This window comes from Nyctibius grandis, chromosome 1 (assembly GCF_013368605.1).
Source record: "Nyctibius grandis isolate bNycGra1 chromosome 1, bNycGra1.pri, whole genome shotgun sequence".
Taxonomy (NCBI): domain Eukaryota; kingdom Metazoa; phylum Chordata; class Aves; order Nyctibiiformes; family Nyctibiidae; genus Nyctibius; species Nyctibius grandis.
In genome coordinates this window covers 95,954,600-95,975,824 of record NC_090658.1, presented here as the reverse complement: position 1 = coordinate 95,975,824, position 21,225 = coordinate 95,954,600, and the positions used below count along the sequence as shown (strand labels likewise).

Here is a 21,225-nt window from a genome sequence, read left to right as displayed (position 1 = left end):
GACATGACCTGGAAGGCCTCCTCAGAGAGGTGGGTTTGGATCCCAACAGGTTGATGGGAGGAATGAAAGTCTCCCATAGTCCAGGTGAATGGCATAATCACAGGGTTATTTGAATTGGTTTTTTGACTAGCTGGTCTTGTGAATTAAGCAATCAGATTTTCCTTGATGACAATTATAATAATTATCTTACACCCAAAATGGCATTTTTTAATGAGTTTTAAAAAAATTAGTCAAAACACTATGGCAACACAGTATTATAATCACAGGCAATTTACAAATATATGCTGAATTATACATTTTGCATTCTGCATTTCTTCGTCCTCACGTTTGCACAGGTTCGGCAAATTTCACAAGAATGTTTGGTTTGGATTTTTGCAGCCCCTGGATTTTTTCTTCTGCCTTAAAATTTTTCCACATATAAGCCTTAAAAAGAAATGAAAACTGAAATGATGCAAATATAAAGCTCATTATTGGTATTCTTCACTGCTGGTGGAGATACTGCAGGAATGAGAAGGGATGCACAACTTAGCACCCTTTATGGGAAAGAAGATGGAAAAAACATTACATCTGTTTAGTGTTAGGAAAGCTTCTATACAGGCTCACTGAGTCAGGATAACACCCCAAGTCAGATGACATCTTGAGGTTCTTCACACAACTGAGTGGAAGTTATCTGACTATGTAGAACAGGTCTTGAATATTTGTAGGGCATTAATCAAAACAGTGAATCACATACTTCACTAATCAGTCTGTACATCTCTGCACAGATAAACTTCCATTTAAATGTAAAGCAAATATCCAACATGTTCAAGCTTGAGTGCCTGTTAGCATATATTTATACTTGTAAATAAGTGGCATCTATCTAAATTTTTTAGAAATTCACTGAAAACTGGCACTTCAGCTGAAACCTGTTTCTAATCTTTCTGAATGAGGAAGCAATTTTCCCTCCATGACCCTGATTCAGTTCTTGTTTTCTTTGCCTAAAAAAATGACAACTTAAAAAGATGACCTCAGTAGAGCTGTGAACTGATATTTGTTTCAGTAGTATAATAACTCTGAAACATGCCAAAGGCCCCTTAAATGTTAAAATTGTTACCTATTGCACCCTGGACAGAGTTTGGGTTCGTGAGTAGATTTGGAATGAAGTAATTTTTTCCCCCCGTCTGACCCTGGGAGCATTTGAATTGATGATTTTAGCAAGCAAACTCGCTAGGAATAATGAACTACATATAGTTTTGTATAATAATTCTCTCTCAAGGGCTATGAAGCTGATGCCTACTTAGAAATAATTTTGGAAGAATAGCTGAAACAACACATGATGCCATTTTATATAATCCCAGAAGTGACTGAAAGACTGGACAGTTTTGAGGACTATCCAAGTGTGAAGAGATGGATTTGGATTAGTCCCAGCTCATGGCAAGCCTGACATTGTGTAAGACTCGCAATACTTTCATATTGTTTCTCCACAGTCCGATGTGGCTGTTTGTTCTCTCGTTTTTAAATTACCTTTGGAGCCGTTTTGTTGGAACTTGGGACCAGATTCATTAGTTAAAACATAAACTTTGAGCAGTCTCTGCGTTGCAGTCAGCTAGAGCTGTAAAACAGGACCTGCAAAATGGATGACCTTCAGATTTACTTAACTGTGCAGAAATGGTATTTGTCATTGCCAGGTTTTTTCATTTATTTCTTTTAATAGACTACCACAGAATTTGTGATCTGTGATCCTGTGAATATATTACATTGACAGAAAATAGCCAGTGTTTCCAAACCATACAGATAGCATGTCAGCCTGAAAGAAAAGAATAAAAACTGTGCTGTTGCCCTTGTCTTCTACATTATAAGATTAAAAGTTTAGAGATGCACTTACGGAAAAGTAGACAGAGAGTGACTCAGAGCTCTACTACAGCCAATAATGTGCAGTAAGATGAGTAACTACTGTAGGCAATGGTGAATTCCCACAGTCCCATCAGGCTGGCTTTTCCTTTTTTTGGGTCACAATTTGGAAACCAGGACACAGAAACAATCACCATATGAGAAAAAAGTCAGAGTACAAATATGGCTAAGAACTCTTGGAGAAAAAAATAGCAAAAATCTTTCTGTAAAGTAACTTAATTTCCCGACTTTAAAGGAATCACCAACAGATCACACAGTTATAGGCCAAAATCTGTGCTATATGTTTGCACCATACATCTCACGCCAACGTTTCTATGTGGGGCTATTCTTACCACAGAATTTGGCCTTAAACTGGTAAATCACAGAGATTTATTAGCCCTGAACACTTCATACTTTTGGCTTGATTGTTCCCTAAACAAGTAATTGACTGATGGATACTCTGCCCCTCTGTCTTCCTGCCAGCTTCTTTATTTTACAGTCTCCATAAAAATCAAGAGAAATGCAAACTGGAAAGGTAATGCACACAAAACCTCCAGGCTATGTCACACTCCAGCCTTTACACTTGCTTGAGTCCATGAAATAAAGGGAAACAAAAAGGCAGGCACTTCCCAATGAAAGGCTTGGTGCTGCCGTCTCGTGGGAAAAGGGAGAAGGGGAGCTTTGGTAATAGAAGTAGAAATGCAAAAAGGGGAAAAAAAAAAGATTTTAAAAACTTGCTAACATCAACACTCCCATTTTTGTTTCAAGGCGGCTGTGGGCTTTATTGCTCGCAGATCAGTTTCCTTTGCAGGTGATGTGGGCCCAGAATTACATCACCAGCAGAGCAGCCAAGAGCATCTCGGTGCCAGGATGACTGAAGCTGAGAGGAATGTATTATCACAGACCTCCGAGGGACTTGCCAGTGCATTCCTTGCTGGGGGTGCTGTGGTGGGGGAGGCAGAGAGGAGACAATTTTACGTGAAGACTGAAAGGAAACTTTGTGGAGGAAAGATCTGGGGTCACAGTCCTGCTGTCTCCTCTAAGCAGATCTAATTATGGCCATGTACTTCAAAAAGAGGGTTTAACTAAAACCAGATTTAGCAGGGCACTGCTTAGGAAGTACAGACTGAATCCTCAGCCTTGTTTTTGAGGAAAATGTGAAATGCTGCAGTGCACTGGGAACACTGTCGCTGACAATACTTACATTAGATACTGGGTGTGTATTTACTGACACATTGTGTGGTGGGCTAAAAGTCTCAGCAGTCTCAGGGATCATGCTGGAAATGATCAAATTGCTCACAACACAGTTGCATAGATCTCCCTTAACGAGCTCCAACAAAGCCTTTCTGCCACATCGCACCCTCTATTCGGCAAACCATGTCCCATGCATATAAAAGAAACTCCCTCCTCCCCCCATTTTTGAAGGCTTTCAGGCTATTTCTGCTGTCCGTCCTGCAGGACTGGCTCAGTGGTCCTCACCACAAGCCTGTTTCTGAACCATTAAAATCAATGTGATCTTTCCAGTGTTTTTAATAGCAGCAAAATGTGCTGTCAACAAATGGGATTAAAAGAAGAGTACAAGACAAATTGTTCAGAGATTAGCACCTCTAAAAATGTTAGGATTTTAAACCTCATCTCCTAGGTCGATTGAGAGGTCGAAGTACCGCTGAGGTTACACAGAGCTCTCCCCCTTTCCACCAGAAGAAAAAGCTCTGCTGATCAAATAAAAAAGATTATACTCAATCCTAAAGATTTAGTTTTTTCTTTCTTTTTTTCCCTTCTACAGTTCCCTAAAGAGGTGAGAGGGCTGGGACTAGGCAGAGAAGAGTATAACCAAGTGCCACTTCATGTTAAGCCGGCTTTACACAAGAGCTTTGTGGGGCAGGGAAGTGCCAATAGCTGGTTTAGCTGCAGACAGCTCAGCTGGTGCCTGAGCTCATGCCACCAGCTCACTCCCCGAAGTGTGGCTGAAGACCAGGAGGGTGTCTGTGATGGGAGGACCAACTTTATCATTGCAGCTGTTGCTGCATGGTCTCCTGCTCTTCAGGTGTCCACTGCAAGCCACATTGTCAGTGCGGCTCCAGTCAGACCCCTCATTCTCCACCTGCCAGACCAGAGACTCCTTACTCCACCATCTGCCACCAAAGGTCTCTGAGCTCTTCTCCTTATTCCTCAGCCTCCTCAGGACGAAGATGGCTGCTTTTGCACTCACAGGGACAGGAGATGCCCAAGGACAACTTGATAGTACGAGAGCAGTGGCTGAGGTGGGCAAGCATGGTAAAGAGGAATTTTGGTCGAATGGTAAAAATAGAAAATACTGTTCCTAACTTTCAAAACATTCCCATCTTTAGATATGATTATAGCGGACTATAGGGAAATTTGCAAAACACTTCAGCCACCATGTCTGTAGAAGTACCTTCCACTAAAAGTACCAGATTTCTTTCATCTCCATCCAGCAAACGGTTGTCACTACTCTTTTCCTGTAACATGCCAGCCTTTTCCACAACCCTTCTACAGCTTAGTTGCACTTGGTGTTGCAGAGCCAACACCAACAGTTAGGCCCTCAAGCTTTCTCCATTTACCCCTCCTAGCTGTCTACATTTTGAATATCCCTGTGTACAATTTTCTCCTTTTTTACTTTTCATGAATAATTATTCTTGACAAATCATGTTTTCCTGTTACTTTCTTCCTGTGCAAGGCTGACCTAATAATTAGTGCCTCATAGGGACTGTTTGCTTTCATATCATGTTGTTGTGGATGGATTAGAGATAATGTGTGAAAGTGTATGCAAAAAAATATTCCAAAGTAAATACATTAAGAGAGTGCTAGAAATACATTAGAATTGAGGCATATTTCTGCTCTTAAAGAATTTTCCATTTTGTCTTGTTCAAACAGATGTGGCCTCTAAAAGTTGGTGTGGACATCAATAGTTAGGAAAGATTGGTGAAATACTGTGAGGACAGAAATTACTTAGAACCAGGACAGAAATTATTACTGCTCTCATTGTTCCAGACTGCTGTGAGATGACTATCCCACAGGACTGTTCTTCCTCTGGCGCACCCTGTCTCATTAACATTATAACTGTGAGTGCAGCAGAGTGGCTGCGGGCAGAGTTCAACTCCGTGTCCCTTTTTTTTTTTCATGGAGACTACAAGTCTGTTCAGCTCTTAGTAAAATAACCCTCAGGCCTCAAAGCACCACAGTAAAATAAATTATATATATAGTGGTACTTATAAAACAAGAACGCTAGGCAGGACCCTGAGAAATGCCTTTGGGTAGGCCAGTTCTCTGTCCTAATACACAGATGAAGTGAATATGGGGATTTTTTTGTATGTTTTAACGTACATGTTTTAATAGACAAAAATCTGTTGCTGATTGCCACTGTGGGGCTTCCCTGAGAAGTCATTCCATCACCCTCTCTTTCTCCATGAATATAGCCCTCAAACTATACTACTTCCAGTTTTTAATACCTACAAAGATGTGGGTGCAGCCTCAGCTTCATGTGCACTCAGCAAATAAAGATGAGGAGTTGAGATAATTTAAGACCATACACTAATGAGTGGTTTCCATCCCATCCTGATTTTGCTAATCTCCTCTGCAAGTGATCTGGGAGAAGGACCCTGAGGAGGGATGGACGTGCATGCTTGGTTTTCTATGTTTAGTTACGTGCCATGTTCTCTCTGTTTGGTCGCTACTAAACTTGAACTGAATTTTCTCATTAGTGCCTTAGACAAACAAAGTGGATTAAATAGCAAACATCAGGTTTCTCGTGTCACCCAACATAAATCAAAAGGGCTTCAGCACTGCAATTCTTCCCCTGCAGCCACCAGTACAGAGGCACTGGCAACTAAAGTCGGTGGATTTAGTTGCTCTTAAAAATCTGCTTTCAACAGAAGTTCAAACTCAAATTCTTCTTTTTTTATTGCTGTTTTCCCAAATATTGTAGAATATAGAAAAACTGAAATTTAAAAGACACAAAAGAGCAGGAAGAGTATGAGAAAACACCCACAGAGATGGGACCTGACATCGCAGCAGCAGCAATGAGACAGAAAGCTTTTTAATCAATTCATTGAAGGAAGTCAGTTCGAAATGGGTCATAATCTTAGGCTAATTAGTGGTGTTCATGAGTTGAGCTGGAATAATAAGGCAGCAATAGTTGTCAAATAAAAGTGAATATAAAATGTAAATAAAAATGTAAATGATATTTTAATACCACTTTTACTTTTGTAGCATATTAGTTGCCTACATGTCCACACACACACACATATTCAGCATAGAGAAAAAATGGCATCTATGAGAATCAGATGTGAAATTGCTCCTTACTTGGAAATACAACAAATTTTTTATTTTCTGCTAAGAGAATCAAATTGCTAAGATGCAGAAGCATTTTTGTCCTTTAAAGTTTGCCAATCAACCCAGGAAAACAGAGACAGAAAAACAGCAGCTATTAAACCAGGAAATATGGTCACTGTAGCTCATGTGCCATCTACTCAAAGCTGGCGCTGAACTGAGCTCAGGAAATGCACTGAACAATTTGGCTCCTGGCTTTTTGCAAATGTCTGCCACCAGACTGTGGTTTCCTCAAAAGCATTTCTTCTTTGAACTTGCCTTAAGTATTTTTCTCAGAGCTTTTTTTAAAACAAAAAAAAATTGTGGATTGATTTCAAGCAGTTTGGTATGAGCATGAAAATTTCATCTTGAAAAACTGAGGCTGTTACTGAGCACTTATTCTTCACCTAAGGTAGGTGCTCTTTTTTTTTCTTAGAGACTCTGAGAACAAATTACTCCCACAAGGAGGACAAACACTTGAAGAAAAAAACCTAGAGCATATGAGCCTGTGAGATAAACACTGCAGATAATCCATCACAGGCTGGACACGTTTTATAAAACATGAAAATATTTTCTGCCAGGGGAACATAGATCTTGCCTGAGGCATGCATCTTCAAAAATATGAAAAATAATGCAAATGGTTGGTGACCTTGCAAGCCTAAATGCAAAAGGCATGGCAAAGTCCCTGTCACTTGTGTGCCAGTATCCTAGTGTGTGTTGTGGTTTTACTTGCCCTGTCCTCCTGCTGTGACAAACAGTGCCCTGTCCTTCACAAAACGTGGCGCTTAGCTAAGCAAGCCAGCCCCAAACTTAGCCAACGTAAATAACATCTGATCAAAAGCTACCAGGAGGTGAACCCAAAACGGGCATGAGTAAGTCAGAACAAATTCGTTTCTTAATTCAAGTGCATACTACAGGAACATTCAATGGTATTCCTCAAGCTCCAGACTTGCACAGTAATGTACTTACTAATAACATGAGTGGACTGACATTTACAAATGGTTTACACATGGGTTTAGTGTCATTTAAACACAGAAAATACCAGACTATGTCACTCCTGAACCGACAAGCACCGGGACACTGGGGATACTCATTGCATCATCTCAAGTACTCACCTTTCCCGCTCCTGTTCCAAGAGGTTGGTAAAGTCATCACTCTTGTTCATGTAATCTGTATGTTTATGTTTCTCATTTTCTAGCTCATAAACTGTGCGGCGATGGCACTTTTCTGCCAACAGGAGCTGTTCCAGCATGCGCCGATATGTCTCTTTCTGCTTTTCTTCAAGTCTGTCCAGCTGGATTGTAGGAAAGGAGAATAGACTGTTTTAAAGGTCTCCTTGCTTACTTCATCTGATTTATTAACCAACAATGTTGTGTTTGGTAAATGCAAGTCCCATGATTTTATGTCTTGGGCTTTACATAAAGCAGTGACTAGAAATACGAGTAACTGTCCTGTAAAAGTAATGATTTCTTTGGACGGTGTGTTTGCAATGAGCATTTGCACAGTTCTCAGATACACAAAGGACAGAACTTTGCTTAGTTTTAGGGTAACAAATAATATAGTTGCAGTCCAGAATTTCCCGTGTGGTAAGGTGCTGTGCACACTTTCCTCATTTCACACAGGAAAAGCTGTAGCGAATGCCAGGGCAGGATACATGCCCTCAGTCCCTGGGAGCCTGAGTTCATGCAGCTATATGGGGACGAGACACTTACATGTGGAGTGTAAGGTGTAAGCTCAAGGCTGAAATTTGAGTTATGCATCTTCAATGCACCTGTAGGACTGCTGAGATAAAAAGTCTAAACTATTTAGATTCAGCATAGATTCAGTTTTACATTACCAAATACAATTCATTATAAGCCTTAGGGTTTTCCCTTCAGCCTGTTTTTGACAGAAATTTCTCTTTCTTTATTAGCAACACTTTACCTTTTTTGTCTTCGGGGTTTTCTTAATTAATTTAATATGCCAATTATTATTCAGACAAACATTAAGCCCAGAGATGTGTGTCTAAAATGTTGCCAGGGCACTCCGAAGCCACCATGGCTATTCATGTTGCTCCTTTCACTGTTTCTTGGGAGCAGATGACAAATGCCATCCTCCTCCCTGCCAAAGCAGCCTGCAGCCATGGCACTTCTCTGCTTGCCTGCCGCGGCACAGTGGTTGGCAGAGCCTGCTCTGCCCACCCCCAGCCCTTACCCTCGCATGCATTGCATCTTCCTCGGCCCCCGGCTGCACCAGGTAGTTGCTGTTTCACAGGGTGCCTCAGCAAACTGAGGGAAATAAGGGAGCAGGAGGACCATGGCGATTTGCGCTCCAGAAGTTGACCATGGCAGTCAAACACTCATTGCATTTTATAAAGGAGCCAGGTTGGGTTCAGCCTTTGAGAGTAGATCTTTTGCACTTAAGAAATTTTGTCACCATCCTATTTTAGCTCCCACATAACCCCTGTGGACCTACACATGACAAAAGTTTTACACTGAGTTCCCCGACAAATTATCAGCTTCTTTAGACAAAAGCCCTGCTAAGCTCTTTTAATCTTGTTCGACAGTATTTCATGCATGCTCCCACATACTCATGTTTGCTTTCCTTATTTACTATCATCATCCTAAAAATTCCAGAAGACATTTCAATGAGAATACACAGTATAAAGATCTCCTGTGGTAGACACAATTCCTGGTGAAAAAATTAAATGTTCTAATAGGAGGAACTATGAAGATTTGGACAGGCACTACAGTATATTATATGGTATGTTGTTGCATGCTCTTTCTGTTATGAAACTATAAACATGAGCAGTGGCTGCTTATTTTGGTGTTCATGCTGGCCTCAGACGTTCCCAGGTCTATTCTACATTCATTTATTGCTTAGATTTTAAAGCAAGGGATCAAGTCCTACAGGTCTCCTTTAGGGGCTGAACTGACTTTGCAGTCCTAGAGCTTAAGTGATGTAAAATGATTACAGATTTATGATCCCATAAATATGGTCAGTCAATCTCTGAAGGTCTTCTTTTCCTAACTGCCCACACGACAGTGATCTGGTATGCCAAGAAAATCAAAGAGTGCTTACCAGTGCTGTGAGCAGTAGAGGTTGGAGCCTATAATTGAAAGCAACTTAAAAACCAGAAAGGTGACACCCAAAGATTTTGTTCTTGTTTAATGGCACCAGCCCCCTAAGGAGCATACAAGCTCTTTATTGTTGTTCAAACCCAGTGACTCTGCTTACAGTTTATTCTGCAGGTGAGTGAACAAGAATGTTCAATTTTTCTTTGATTTCTTGTCATCTGTACAGATGCTGTGTTATCCTCTTGCATGGTTTGCACACATCCAAAATATGCAGAGTCTCATTTCTGGTTAGGATTCCCCTTGCATAGACATAGTGATGTAAATCAAGAAGTTATTACCTCTGAAATTGGTTTCTCATAGACGTCTTCCCCTATAGACTTTTCCTGGGCAAGGATGGCATCCCTGTGTAGCACTCGGAGCACGTTCCCTGGAGCTGCAGACCCATAATGAGCTTCTAAAACTTCAGGTTTGGTTTTCTCTGTCTTCAGCATGTGGATCACATCCTCCCTTGCCTGTAACATTGCAAATCACTACCATAAGCCAACCTATTAACCAACAGGGAAAAGAGGGAAAATAGGGGCATTTCATACATATGACTGCATACACAAAAATAAAATAAATAAAAGCACGCCAGGCTGCTAATGCAAATATGAAAACTTTGGGAGATAGAGTCAACATGGTCTGTGCAATCCAAACATGGTCTGTGCAATCCAAATGTCATCCTTGTAGGCATTAATTATTCTATTCCTGCCTGCCATTACATTTGAATGCTACGAATTTTTATCTGAGTTGGAACTATAGCCAGGGAACATCATTACTCTTCATATACTTCATCTTATTCACTGCCCATGCTGTTCCCTGACCGGGATAAGGAGATGAGTAGAACAAGCAGCACAGGTGGGCTGAATTAATACTTCTCAGATAGCCGCGAATCAAGTATTTCCTAGTCATTCCCTACCTGACTTTGTGACTAAATATTCTCTTCAAGTAACTTTTAAAATGAAGTTTTATAACTTTTGTGTGTTTAAACAAAACCCTAGAAATGTTACAGACCCCAGCTAATCAGCATAACTGGCAGCAGACCCAAAGAGACTGAGCAAACCCTCCCGGCAGCAGAGGAGGGCTGCTGACGCTGGAGCCGGGGCATACCCAGGAGCAGTGGCTCTCCTGCAGCCGAGGGGAGCGCGAGTCCCAGCTCCTGCTCCCTGCCCTGGGGGGGAGACCCCAGTTTCAGGCAGCACAAGCAGGCATCTGGGAGTGATGAGGCTGCTCTGCAAGGCCACCTGGCTAGGAATAAGGGACATTTTAGGGCTATGCTGCAGACAAATGCTTAATCCCAAACTCTGTTTCTAACGATACGTGCCAACATCTGTTAAGCCATCTGTAAAATGGGGGCAGGGCACTTGTCCTTCAAGGCAGGTTTATAAGGCTGTGGTCCAGGGAGGGGCTATAAAAAGTACAAGTTTTTGGTGGGCGTGAGGGAGCTCTCGGATTTTCTCATCTCTCCCACAAGCCCAAAGGGACTGGGGACAGAAGAGTATGGGCACCAATTTTTCTCTCACCTGTCCTTCCAACACTCAGCCCATGTGAGCTTGGGAAGAAAATTAAGGGCAAAGTAAAGGTTCAGATATTTTAGGAAAAATCTCTTACAAATCCTGCCTCTATGTAAGCAAAGACTGTTTAGGGTTTATGAACTGACCAATACTTCATGCTTTTCCACAGTGTTCATAATGGCATTCTGTATTATGCCTGTAGCAAATCTTAAATCTTTACCCAATACCACAGAGGCATCACAGCTGTACAAAAGCACCTGCCTTTAAAATGAGCAAGGAAATAATTTCAGGAAATGGCAAAGACCCTTTAATCTTTTTTAAAAATAAAATAGAGTAACATGAAAAATAAACAAAAAATGAACTTGAGGCAAAGATCATGAGATCTTTGAGATCTCATTGAGAACTAGTCCAATCGAGAACTAGTCCATTTATAAACGGCTAGCTGCAGGAGCTTACACTGTACATTTTGTAACCTTAAGTAAAAGCTTTGCACAAGTCTTCAAGATACAAAATACAGACTGGAATGGTATTAATGTTTTTTCAGCACGAGCGTGGGAAAGGTGCATCACTCATAGATGTCAAAACTGCAAGTGAATTATGTGGGTTAGTCCCGAAGAGTGCCAAGAGAGCCTGTACCCTCGCTACATCACGTCCTGAGAATACGCCACTCTCAGTACAGGAAAAATGTTATTTTAGGAAAGTTTTAGACAAGTTCGAGCATATATCATTTTTTATATCCCTGTGGAAATAACAGTTATCTTAGTGTCTTCGTTACTATGAGGCCAATGCTTCTATACTGAAGAAAAAGCCCTTAAAATGTGTAATAGGATAGCATGGGAGTTTTGGGGTATTTATAAATATCACCATTTTATGACGTGTTGTCATAGGCCTTTTTAGGAAGAGACAGCTTTTGGGCCATATCTGCGTCCCGCCCCAATGAATGAATTCGGTGTCCCGCTCTGTGCCTCGCAGGAGGTGCCCCAAGCCACAGGCATGCTCAGGGAAAGCGCTGTGCAAAGGGAGCACCAAAAGCAGCGGGATGAGGGGGCAGCCCCCTTCCACCCCATGTACCAAGAGCCACAACCAAGCGTGCTGAAACCTCGATTCGTTTTGGTCCTGAGCACAGAAATCTTGAGGCCCCACACACCCCATTCCTCAGGGACAGGCACTCCTCAGACCCTGGGCTATTTGGGAGGGGAGGAGGATGAGTTCATTCTCTCCTGTTGAAGCTCTTGGGCCCCGGATGGCATAATTAAACATTGACAGGGCCAGGCAGAGCAAATAGAGACAGCTCGGGCTTGGTGATTTAACACTATGACTTGGGAGAGCAAAGAGCTGGACTCCAGGCCCTGTAATGGTTATTTAATACAGTAATAGCTGACAGAGGGACCAAATGCTGCTCTTGCCAGCGAGTGCCCCAGCCCCTGTCCAGTTGTGCACTGCCGTGCATACTTTCCTTCTAGCCTCATTAGTGTTTAATCATTACTAATTAAAATGGAGCAACTTTAGCAGAAGGGAATGAGAGTCCCTGAAACAGCTTATAACTTGCCAGCTAAGAAAAGTTTCTGGAAGCTGCAGTTCTGGGTCCCTTGAGAGCTGGAGGGAGCCAAGTTGGGGGAGTGAGTGATGCTGAATGGATGAACTGGCACCCCAAGCAGGAAAGTAGAAGGTGCCCAAGCTCAGTTCAGAGCTTTGAAGGAAACCCTTATTCATGGCTTTGTCTTTAAAAGGAAGCAGTGACACACTTAGCTCCAGGGGACACGGCAGGGCTGTCAGCCCTGAAAACCCCTTGCTGCAGCCCATGAGGAGGGTACCCAGCCCGGGAGAAGGCTGGGTGGCACCATCCCCAGGGCACAGGTAGCTCCCCACTCACGTCCCCCTTCTTGGGCACCCCACGCTCTGCAGGCGCTCAGGATCTGGATTGCGTTAGCATGGCAAGGTGCCTTCTGCCTTTTCTGGGCTTGGCCACTGCTCCTATCGTTATCTTTTCAAGGGTATCAGCTAATTCACCAAGTACTCTGTTTCCATGGTCTTAGGATAACAGTTTGTGAAAAGCAACCTAACAAACAGACACTCAGGTTGCTAGGAAGCATTGGACCAAAAAGGGGCCTCATGCTAATAATAAACTGGAGAGAAATTTGCTTTTTATTTGGTCAGCAACAATCCCCAGCATAGGAAGATTCTGAAGTGTAGCTAGCCTAGGTCAGAGAGGGGCCTGGGCGACATCCTAACTTCCCATCAGCCTTGGGATTTGCAAACTCCAGTTAAGCTCTCTGAAACTCCCTAGGATAAACGTAGAGCGAAGGAGCTGAAACAGCAGGCCCATGTATCTCGTGATTTCATGTTTCACACAATCACAGAATCACAGAATGTTAGGGATTGGAAGGGACCTCAAAGATCATCTAGTCTAATCCCCCTGCCGGAGCAGGATTGCCTAGACCATATCACACAGGAACGCGTCCAGGCGGGTTTTGAATGTCTCCAGAGAAGGAGATTCCACAACCTCTCTGGACAGCCTGTTCCAGTGTTCGGTCACCCTCACCGTAAAGAAGTTTTTCCTCATATTTATGTGGAACCTCCTGTGTTCCAGCTTGCACCCATTGCCCCTTGTCCTGTCAATGGATGTCACTGAGAAGAGCCTGGCTCCATCCTCATGACACTTGTTCTTTACATATTTATAAACATTAATGAGGTCACCCCTCAGTCTCCTCTTCTCCAGGTTTTCTCCAGATGACTAATTTTCCACTGAAACAACTAGAAGAGAGCTCTCGTGGAGGTGTTTTCTTTCCATGTATAGTGAAAAACTACTGCTATATCAAACTGCATGATACAGACCATTTTCAGACAAGTCAGAATAATCTTGTGGAGGAACACTTGGGCTACTTCAACACCTGTGCCTGGAAAGAGGTACAAGAGGCTTAAACTGGGGGGTCCTTGCTAAGAAGAGGGAACCATACTGGCAAGCTGTTCCTACTGACGGACATCTACTGTAGGTGCCTCCCTTGTCTCCAAGTACAATGCTGTTTAGCATAAATCATAAGCTAGGAGACAAACACAAGGAAGAGATTTAAAATTGGAAGTAAACTTGTATATAAATCCCAGAGGAAAGTTGTTAGCTGTTTTGGTGGAAGAAACATGGTGTTTGGCACAGGAAAGCCATCTCTCAGGTCCTTTTTTTTTCTGTTTTGTTGGTGCTCTGATGAGAAAGAATATTCAGGCATGAGAAGACCACATATTGCAACAGCTTGTAACACAATGAAGTTTATTTGGGTAAGTCCAGAAGACTGCAATTAGTCAGAGAAGCTCTTTAAAGTCAAGATACAGAATTTAGAAAATACATTTACTTTCATTGTTTTTTCATTATTTAAATTGTCCTACAGAAAACTCCAAGCTAACTTTCTGTCTATACTGTTCGTATTGTGGATTCTTGAAAATAAATAGACTTTTCTGTTAATAAAGTGCCCTCAAGTACCTGATTCTCTAAAAGTAGGAGCAACAAAGATAGATTAATGAAGACAGATTAATTACCTCTTAGAAATACTCTCAAGGTGAGAAACACACAAGGCCAGGTATGTTGAGAGGTGTTTTTCCACACTAGTTTTCTCCAGGAGCAAAGCCTGCTTAGAGACTCCCTGTCCATCAAACTCATAGAACCATAGAACCATAGAACAGCCCAGCTTGAAAGGGACCTCAAAAGATCATCTTGTCCAACCTTTCGTGGGAAAGGAAGCCTAGATGAGATCATCTAGCACCCTGTCCTTGAAAACTTCCAGTGATGGGGACTCGACCACATCCATGGGGATGTTGTTCCAGTAATTAATTGTTCCCACCGTAAAAAATTTCTTTCTTATGTCGAGATGAAACCACTCCTGGTGCCACTTGTACCCGTTGCACCTGGTCTTCTCCATGTGGCTCCTTGTGAAGAGAGAGCTTCCGTCTTCTTTGTAGCCACCTTTTAAGTTCCGGAATATTGTGATGAGGTCCTCCCAGACCTCTTCTCCGAGGAGAAAAGACCTAATTCCTTCAGTCTTTTCTCACGGGGTAGGTTCTCCAGCCCTTTGATCATCTTCATGGCCTTCCTGTGGACTTTCTCCAGCCTGTTTGTGTCTTTGTTGAATTGTGGGGACTGGAACTGGACACAGTACGTAGTTAACTCCTTCAGCTGTCTCTGCTGATAAAGGAACTACAAAGTTGAACTGTACCTAAGGCTCGTTTTATGCCTACTGGAGGTGCCAAAATCTAAAGGCTGATGACATCAGATCTTGAGTACATCCATGGAGGGGCTGAAGTGCCATGGAGCACGGCTGTCCTGCACAGCTTTGCCTGCTCTTCTTTCCTTCCTCTCTATTACCCAGTGATTAGTGCACTTACTTAACATGTGGGGTCTGTGTTTCTACCTGAGAAATCTGAATTTTCCTAGACAGTGCTCCCCTCCGCTCAGGAGCACATGCTAGCCACCCAGCTGGAAGACTGACGTGAGGCCACTCTTTGCAGGGCTACCCTGAAATACTCACTTTTGGGCAGAATAAAAGAGAAAGGCTTTCTTTTGCTCATTGGCTTGAGCAGAGCAGGGGTCCGAGTTCCAAACCTTGCTTTGCTACGTGCCTAGTAAAATATTTAAATGATATAGAAAGGATGTAAAGAGGTCCCTGCATAAAACTGAAACAATTTAGGAAACAATAGCATGACTCTGCTGCTTGTAAAAGGGGACTGGCAGCCTAGCAACCAAATTCTTGGTCAATGGAAAGACTGTTACACAAGCCCGGCGTTCGGACGTGCTTCCTCCTCACGCCCTGCCCTGCCAATTTACTACAGCCCTCTCTCCCCATTCCCACAGTCTTTGGCCTCTCCCATGAGACTGCTAACAAAACTCAGCACCCACTAAACAGGGAATTTTTGCCACAGCCCATTTGTCACCTGGGAAATGGGACTGAGCTGATCAAACTGGTTTCATGTAAGGCATCTAGTAAATCGGAAAAAAATTTTTGGTTTTATTCAAGATGGGCTGAATGGAGTCAAAGTAATCACTGTCAGCTGAGAGTAAAATCCAACTCCAGATCATTTGTCAGTATATCTCCTAAGCTCTCCTCCTGAATTTTCTTTGTAAGTAGCCTTCCTGCAAATTCAGTGTACCACTCCCTAAATCAGTTACCAGTAACTATTTCCTTCATAGCTCCATGTTTGGAGCCATGTAAAATATATCTAACTACTTCAGAGCCATCTAAATACTTCAACAACATGATGACAATCCTCTCAATCAATTGAAAGAAGTTTTGAAAATTCTGGACCAGGAGTAGTTTTTACTGGGAATACATTTATGTAATATTTGGAAGATATGGTATTTCCAGCTTTTGAATATTTATTTTCTAGTTATCATGACACTTTGTTATGCTTGTACAAGTGAAAGCACCAAGTAATAGAGCTTTAATGTTTATGGAGTCATATTTTTCTTGCCAGTGATTAATAGCAAGAAATAACTACCAAACCACAGAGAGGAACCTTTACTTCTACTTGTGGTGTTGTTACTTGCATTTCACACAGTTCAGGTTATTTATAGAGTAACAGCTGCTCTGTATGGCATCAGAAACCAGATAAGGTCACAGGTTCTCCATGTAATGTTGTGGTCTTACCAGTGGCTGATTTCCTAAATTCCTGTAGGCTTTACAAACGTTTCACCTAGAGGTTACAAACATCACACTCAAGGCATCCTTCTGAGGGAGATCAGGAGGATGTTCTCACGCTGCTTTCTGTGCTAACCAGGACAAGATCATGCTGTGTCACCACCAGGGCAGGAATAGTCTTACTTCTGAAAATTCCCATTAGAGACCTCAGAGAGTGAATACCACATATTAGCTTAGTTTACTTTAATGAAGAAAGCATCTTCAGGCAGGTGTACTCAAAAACCTGTACTTGCAGAACTTTCTTAACACTAATACACTAATCCCTGTTTAAAATCAGTAACTTCCCTTCTTGTCTTACCTTAGGAGGAAATTAAAATAATTAGAAGGGAAGTGCATTGTCTTCATTTTGTGTCATGATACTATGAATATGAATAGAGAAAGTAATAAAAATTACCCCTGCCTACTGGAAAGACACTTTTGTTAAAGGCCTGATTCCTCAAACTATCCCTATGTACTGCTACAAGGACTGGGAAGAAATTTGGCTTCCAGGTAAGATGTACTTCATGTACAAAGCATGCTTTGAAGCTGGGAAGTTAGATGCTCTACTGTATATTGCATTGTACAAAGCTCCTTTTTGCTAAAAACTCAAGAAATATTTTTCTCTCCTATACCAGATATTTGAAGTAGCCTTGTTTACATCACTCACTTAGTGATTCTAGCCATGCAAAATGCTGGCTAATGACATGTATACATATTTTTTTCTTGCAAGGAAGACTCTATGTACAGGAAAGCTTTTTTCTTGCCTCTCATCTCAGCTTAATTTCCTAATACTTGAAACTGTGGAGTTCACTTACACAAATTTCTTTTAACATTTCTAAACCCGGGTCTATGTATGTCATTTACTTTGGAGGTAAAGAGATGACTTCCATGATGAAAGGTTACCACCGGTGTTTTTGTTCAAAAGTTTAGTGAAATATATCCAGAAATGCAAGTGATCCCTCATGACTCTGGGGATATGAAACAGAATTGTCCTGTCTTCTTCACACCATGCAGAACTTTCTGGCCTTGTATGAAGCCTTTGGAGATATACTGTTGTCCTGGTTTTGCAGGGATAAAATCTATGGAATCAATTTTCTGTTACATTTTGTTTCAGTTTTTGGCCAGCCATGGTATGGTGATCAAGGCCATTAGCAGTGAAAGACAGGGCAGCTGACCCAGGCTGGCCCACAGGTGTGTTCTATAACATTAACGTCAGGTTCACTATAAATGGGAAAGCATGCTGGGGATGGGGGTGGTGTCTTTTTGCTCTCCTTCTTGGTTACTATCCCTGGAGGGACCTGCCACCACTCTATGACCCAAGTATAATTTTGTGTCTTTTGTATTAGTATTGATATTGGTTCTTGCTCAACCAACTTGATAGCCTTTTATGAGGACATAACCCAGTGGATAGATGATGGTAAAGCTGTAGATGTGGTCTATCTCGATTTCAGTAAAGCGTTTGACACGGTCTCCCACAGCATCCTCGCAGCTAAACTGGGGAAGTGTGGTCTGGATGATCGGGTAGTGAGGTGGATTGTGAACTGGCTGAAGGAAAGAAGCCAGAGAGTAGTGGTCAGTGGGACAGAGTCCAGTTGGAGGTCTGTGTCTAGCGGAGTTCCGCAAGGGTCGGTTCTGGGACCAGTTCTATTCAATATATTCATTAATGACTTGGATGAGGGATTAGAGTGCGCTGTCAGCAAGTTCGCTGATGACACAAAACTGGGAGGAGTGGCTGATGTGCCGGAAGGCTGCGCAGCCATTCAGAGAGACCTGGACAGGCTGGAGAGTTGGGCGGGAAGAAATTTAATGAAATATAACAAGGGCAAGTGTAGAGTCCTGCATCTGGGCAAGAACAACCCCATGTACCAGTACAAGTTGGGGACAGAGCTGTTGGAGAGCAGCGTAGGGGAAAGGGACCTGGGGGTCCTAGTGGACAACAGGATGACCATGAGCCAGCAGTGTGCCCTTGTGGCCAAGAAGGCCAATGGCATCCTGGGGTGTATTAGAAGGGGTGTGGTCAGCAGGTCAAGAGAGGTTCTCCTCCCCCTCTACTCTGCCCTGGTGAGGCCGCATCTGGAGTATTGTGTCCAGTTCTGGGCCCCTCAGTTCAAGAAGGACAGGGAACTGCTAGAGAGAGTCCAGCGCAGAGCCACGAAGATGATTAAGGGAGTGGAACATCTCCCTTATGAGGAGAGGCTGAGGGAGCTGGGTCTCTTTAGCTTAGAGAAGAGGAGACTGAGGGGTGACCTCATTAATGTTTATAAATATGTAAAGGGCAAGTGTCAAGAGGATGGAGCCAGGCTCTTCTCAGTGACATCCCTTGACAGGACAAGGGGCAATGGGTGCAAGCTGGAGCACAGGAGGTTCCACTTAAATTTGAGGAAAAACTTCTTTACTGTAAGGGTGACTGAACACTGGAACAGGCTGCCCAGAGAGGTTGTGGAGTCTCCTTCTCTGGAGACATTCAAAACCCGCCTGGACGCGTTCCTGTGTGATATGGTCTAGGGAATCCTGACCCGGCAGGGGGATTGGACTAGATGATCTTTCGAGGTCCCTTCCAATCCCTAACATTCTGTGATTCTGTGATTCTGTGATTTTATTAAATCTGTTTAAATTTCATCCCATGAGTCTCCCTCCTTTTCCCAATTCCCTTTCTCAGCTGGGGAGGGGTCTTGGGTGATAGAACAACCGGTTATTCTGTAGCCCTGGGTGTGGGCTAAACAGAGACAACAGTGTATTTCATTTTGTTGTGCATTATCTTACCGTGATAACAGAGAAAGTCCTTCTAAAATCAATACCAGAGGAGAGGCACATGGTAGACCAGCTCATCCACTGCATGAACCCTCTGAAGTGGCTCCAGAAGAATTACATCAGAGATTAATTTGGCATCTTATGTTTAAAAAAGTTCATGCTAAAGATTGCAGAGCTGAGGAGAAGCAGCACTGAGCAATGTATTACTTCTTACAGCAAGCTTTGAAACAGATCAAATGAGCACTAGAAGACATCTGTCTGTTATTTCCTCCCCACACAGCTTTGTTCTGCTTTATTACCAGAGAGCTCCATGGATGATGTCACTTTTTTCTGAAGAAAACAGGCCACCAGAGCCTTTCACTGACATAATTAATTATCTGTAGTCTGGGACACAGCCAGAAAATTCCCATGGCAAGGCCCCGAGACGTATTAACTCCACACTGCTTGATGTTTTCAGAATTATTAGGGTCTGGGATATCCTGTCTTGTCTTTTCACACTGAAAGAGTGCTTTGGTCAATATTATTGAACCATGGGGCATTACTGCAGCATATAGAATTACAGTGTCGTGATCTAGTCAGCAGAGAGAGACCAATGCGAGGGGTCACTGTCAGTTATGCACATGAATCTGCATGTTGGGATGTGCTCTACATGCTTCAGCAATGCATCACAATGGCTAAACCCGCTGTTTTGGGTTTGCTGTATCCAGTCATATAGTTTACGTCTCAGCCAACATTAACTGTATAATAACATTTTGCACATGACCTGAAGCCCAGCAGCAAGCAGAGATCACAGATTGATCCAACTAGCAAGCAGGCAGAGGAAGGAACATCTATTAAAACACTTTTTTGGACACCTGAGCAGGAAGAATCATTAACAACAGCGCACGAATGACTGTATTCACAGTTCAGGGCTGGTATGTGGCTGCACAATGCTGTGTGCATCCTAACAAATGAGGTAATTAACCAAGCAACTTTAGGTCTTTTCTCTGACCAGCTTAGTCCTCACAATGCTTGCAAAGCCAGAGGAGATATCCCTGGTTCAGGTAGTCCAAATCAGACATGAAAACCCAAATGACTAAGTCCCTATTCTGGTTTATTCATGTTAAGGAAATGATCTACAGCTTTCCATATCCCAGATGAACGGCCAATCATGAGCTACTATAGCAGTATAGGGAGTTGTTAAAATTGCAGTACATTTCCCACGCAGAGTTGTGTAGTAAGTTGCCGTGCTCCTTTTGTAACCACAACTTAATTTGTGATCAGTTAGCACCTCTTTAAGAAGAAAAAAATAATGACTAATGAAAGGGTAGTAACAGAAAAAGCAATTCTTTACTTCTTTCTTGTGTTATTATCTGCCCCTTAATCTTACGTTAACCAGTCTGGACCAAGACTCAAGTGATCCTTGTTCTGTTCATGGACCTCTTTCTTGTGCTGCTTTACACATAAAATTAACCTCACCATGCTCCAATTTCCATTCCATAAAGGAAATAATATTTCCCTGGAATGTTGTGAGATTTAATTCATAAGCATATATTACATCACTCTGATGTCAATATAGTTGTTCTCTTATTCATTTTCCTCCATTCATTATATTCTTACTTCTATACTACCATCCAACTTGTTGAAATCCATTGGAAACTGAAAAGTATCTTCATTAGACATGTAACTCAGGTTGTCTAAATTGCTCTTTGAAAGTGCTTCATTGTCTATATAAGGAACAGAAACATCTGAAATTAGGTGCTCTGACCTGAACTTCCTGGAGGCACTTGAAGCTGCTGGCATAAGTACCCCCTCTCCAAGAGGGACGAACCTGCCCAATGTTTTTTCCCTGCAGTGATCTAGCTGCCTTCTGTCAGGAATGAGCACGTGTGGAGCAGGATGGAGTGAGAGACAAGCTGGTGCCAGCGGGGCCGTAGCCATCAGCATGATGAAGTTCAGAGGAAATCCTTCTGCCTCCTCTGTGGTGACACAAGCATAACTCAGAGTGGGATACCAACAGACGTAAGT

The 21,225-nt window shown here is 42.5% G+C and overlaps 1 protein-coding gene across 5 annotated transcripts in view; it reads right to left on the bottom strand.

Moving 5' to 3' along the window:
- FILIP1 (filamin A interacting protein 1) overlaps positions 1-21,225 on the bottom strand; it is a 115,342-nt gene that overhangs the window by 38,840 nt on the left and 55,277 nt on the right. For all 5 annotated transcript variants that reach the window (XM_068415876.1, XM_068415859.1, XM_068415893.1 and 2 more), the window contains 2 exons: positions 9,593-9,766; positions 7,314-7,492 (listed from right to left, as the gene is read on the bottom strand). In XM_068415876.1, the coding sequence (XP_068271977.1) occupies positions 7,314-7,492; positions 9,593-9,766 (353 nt within the window). The remainder of the gene's footprint in view (positions 1-7,313; positions 7,493-9,592; positions 9,767-21,225) is intronic.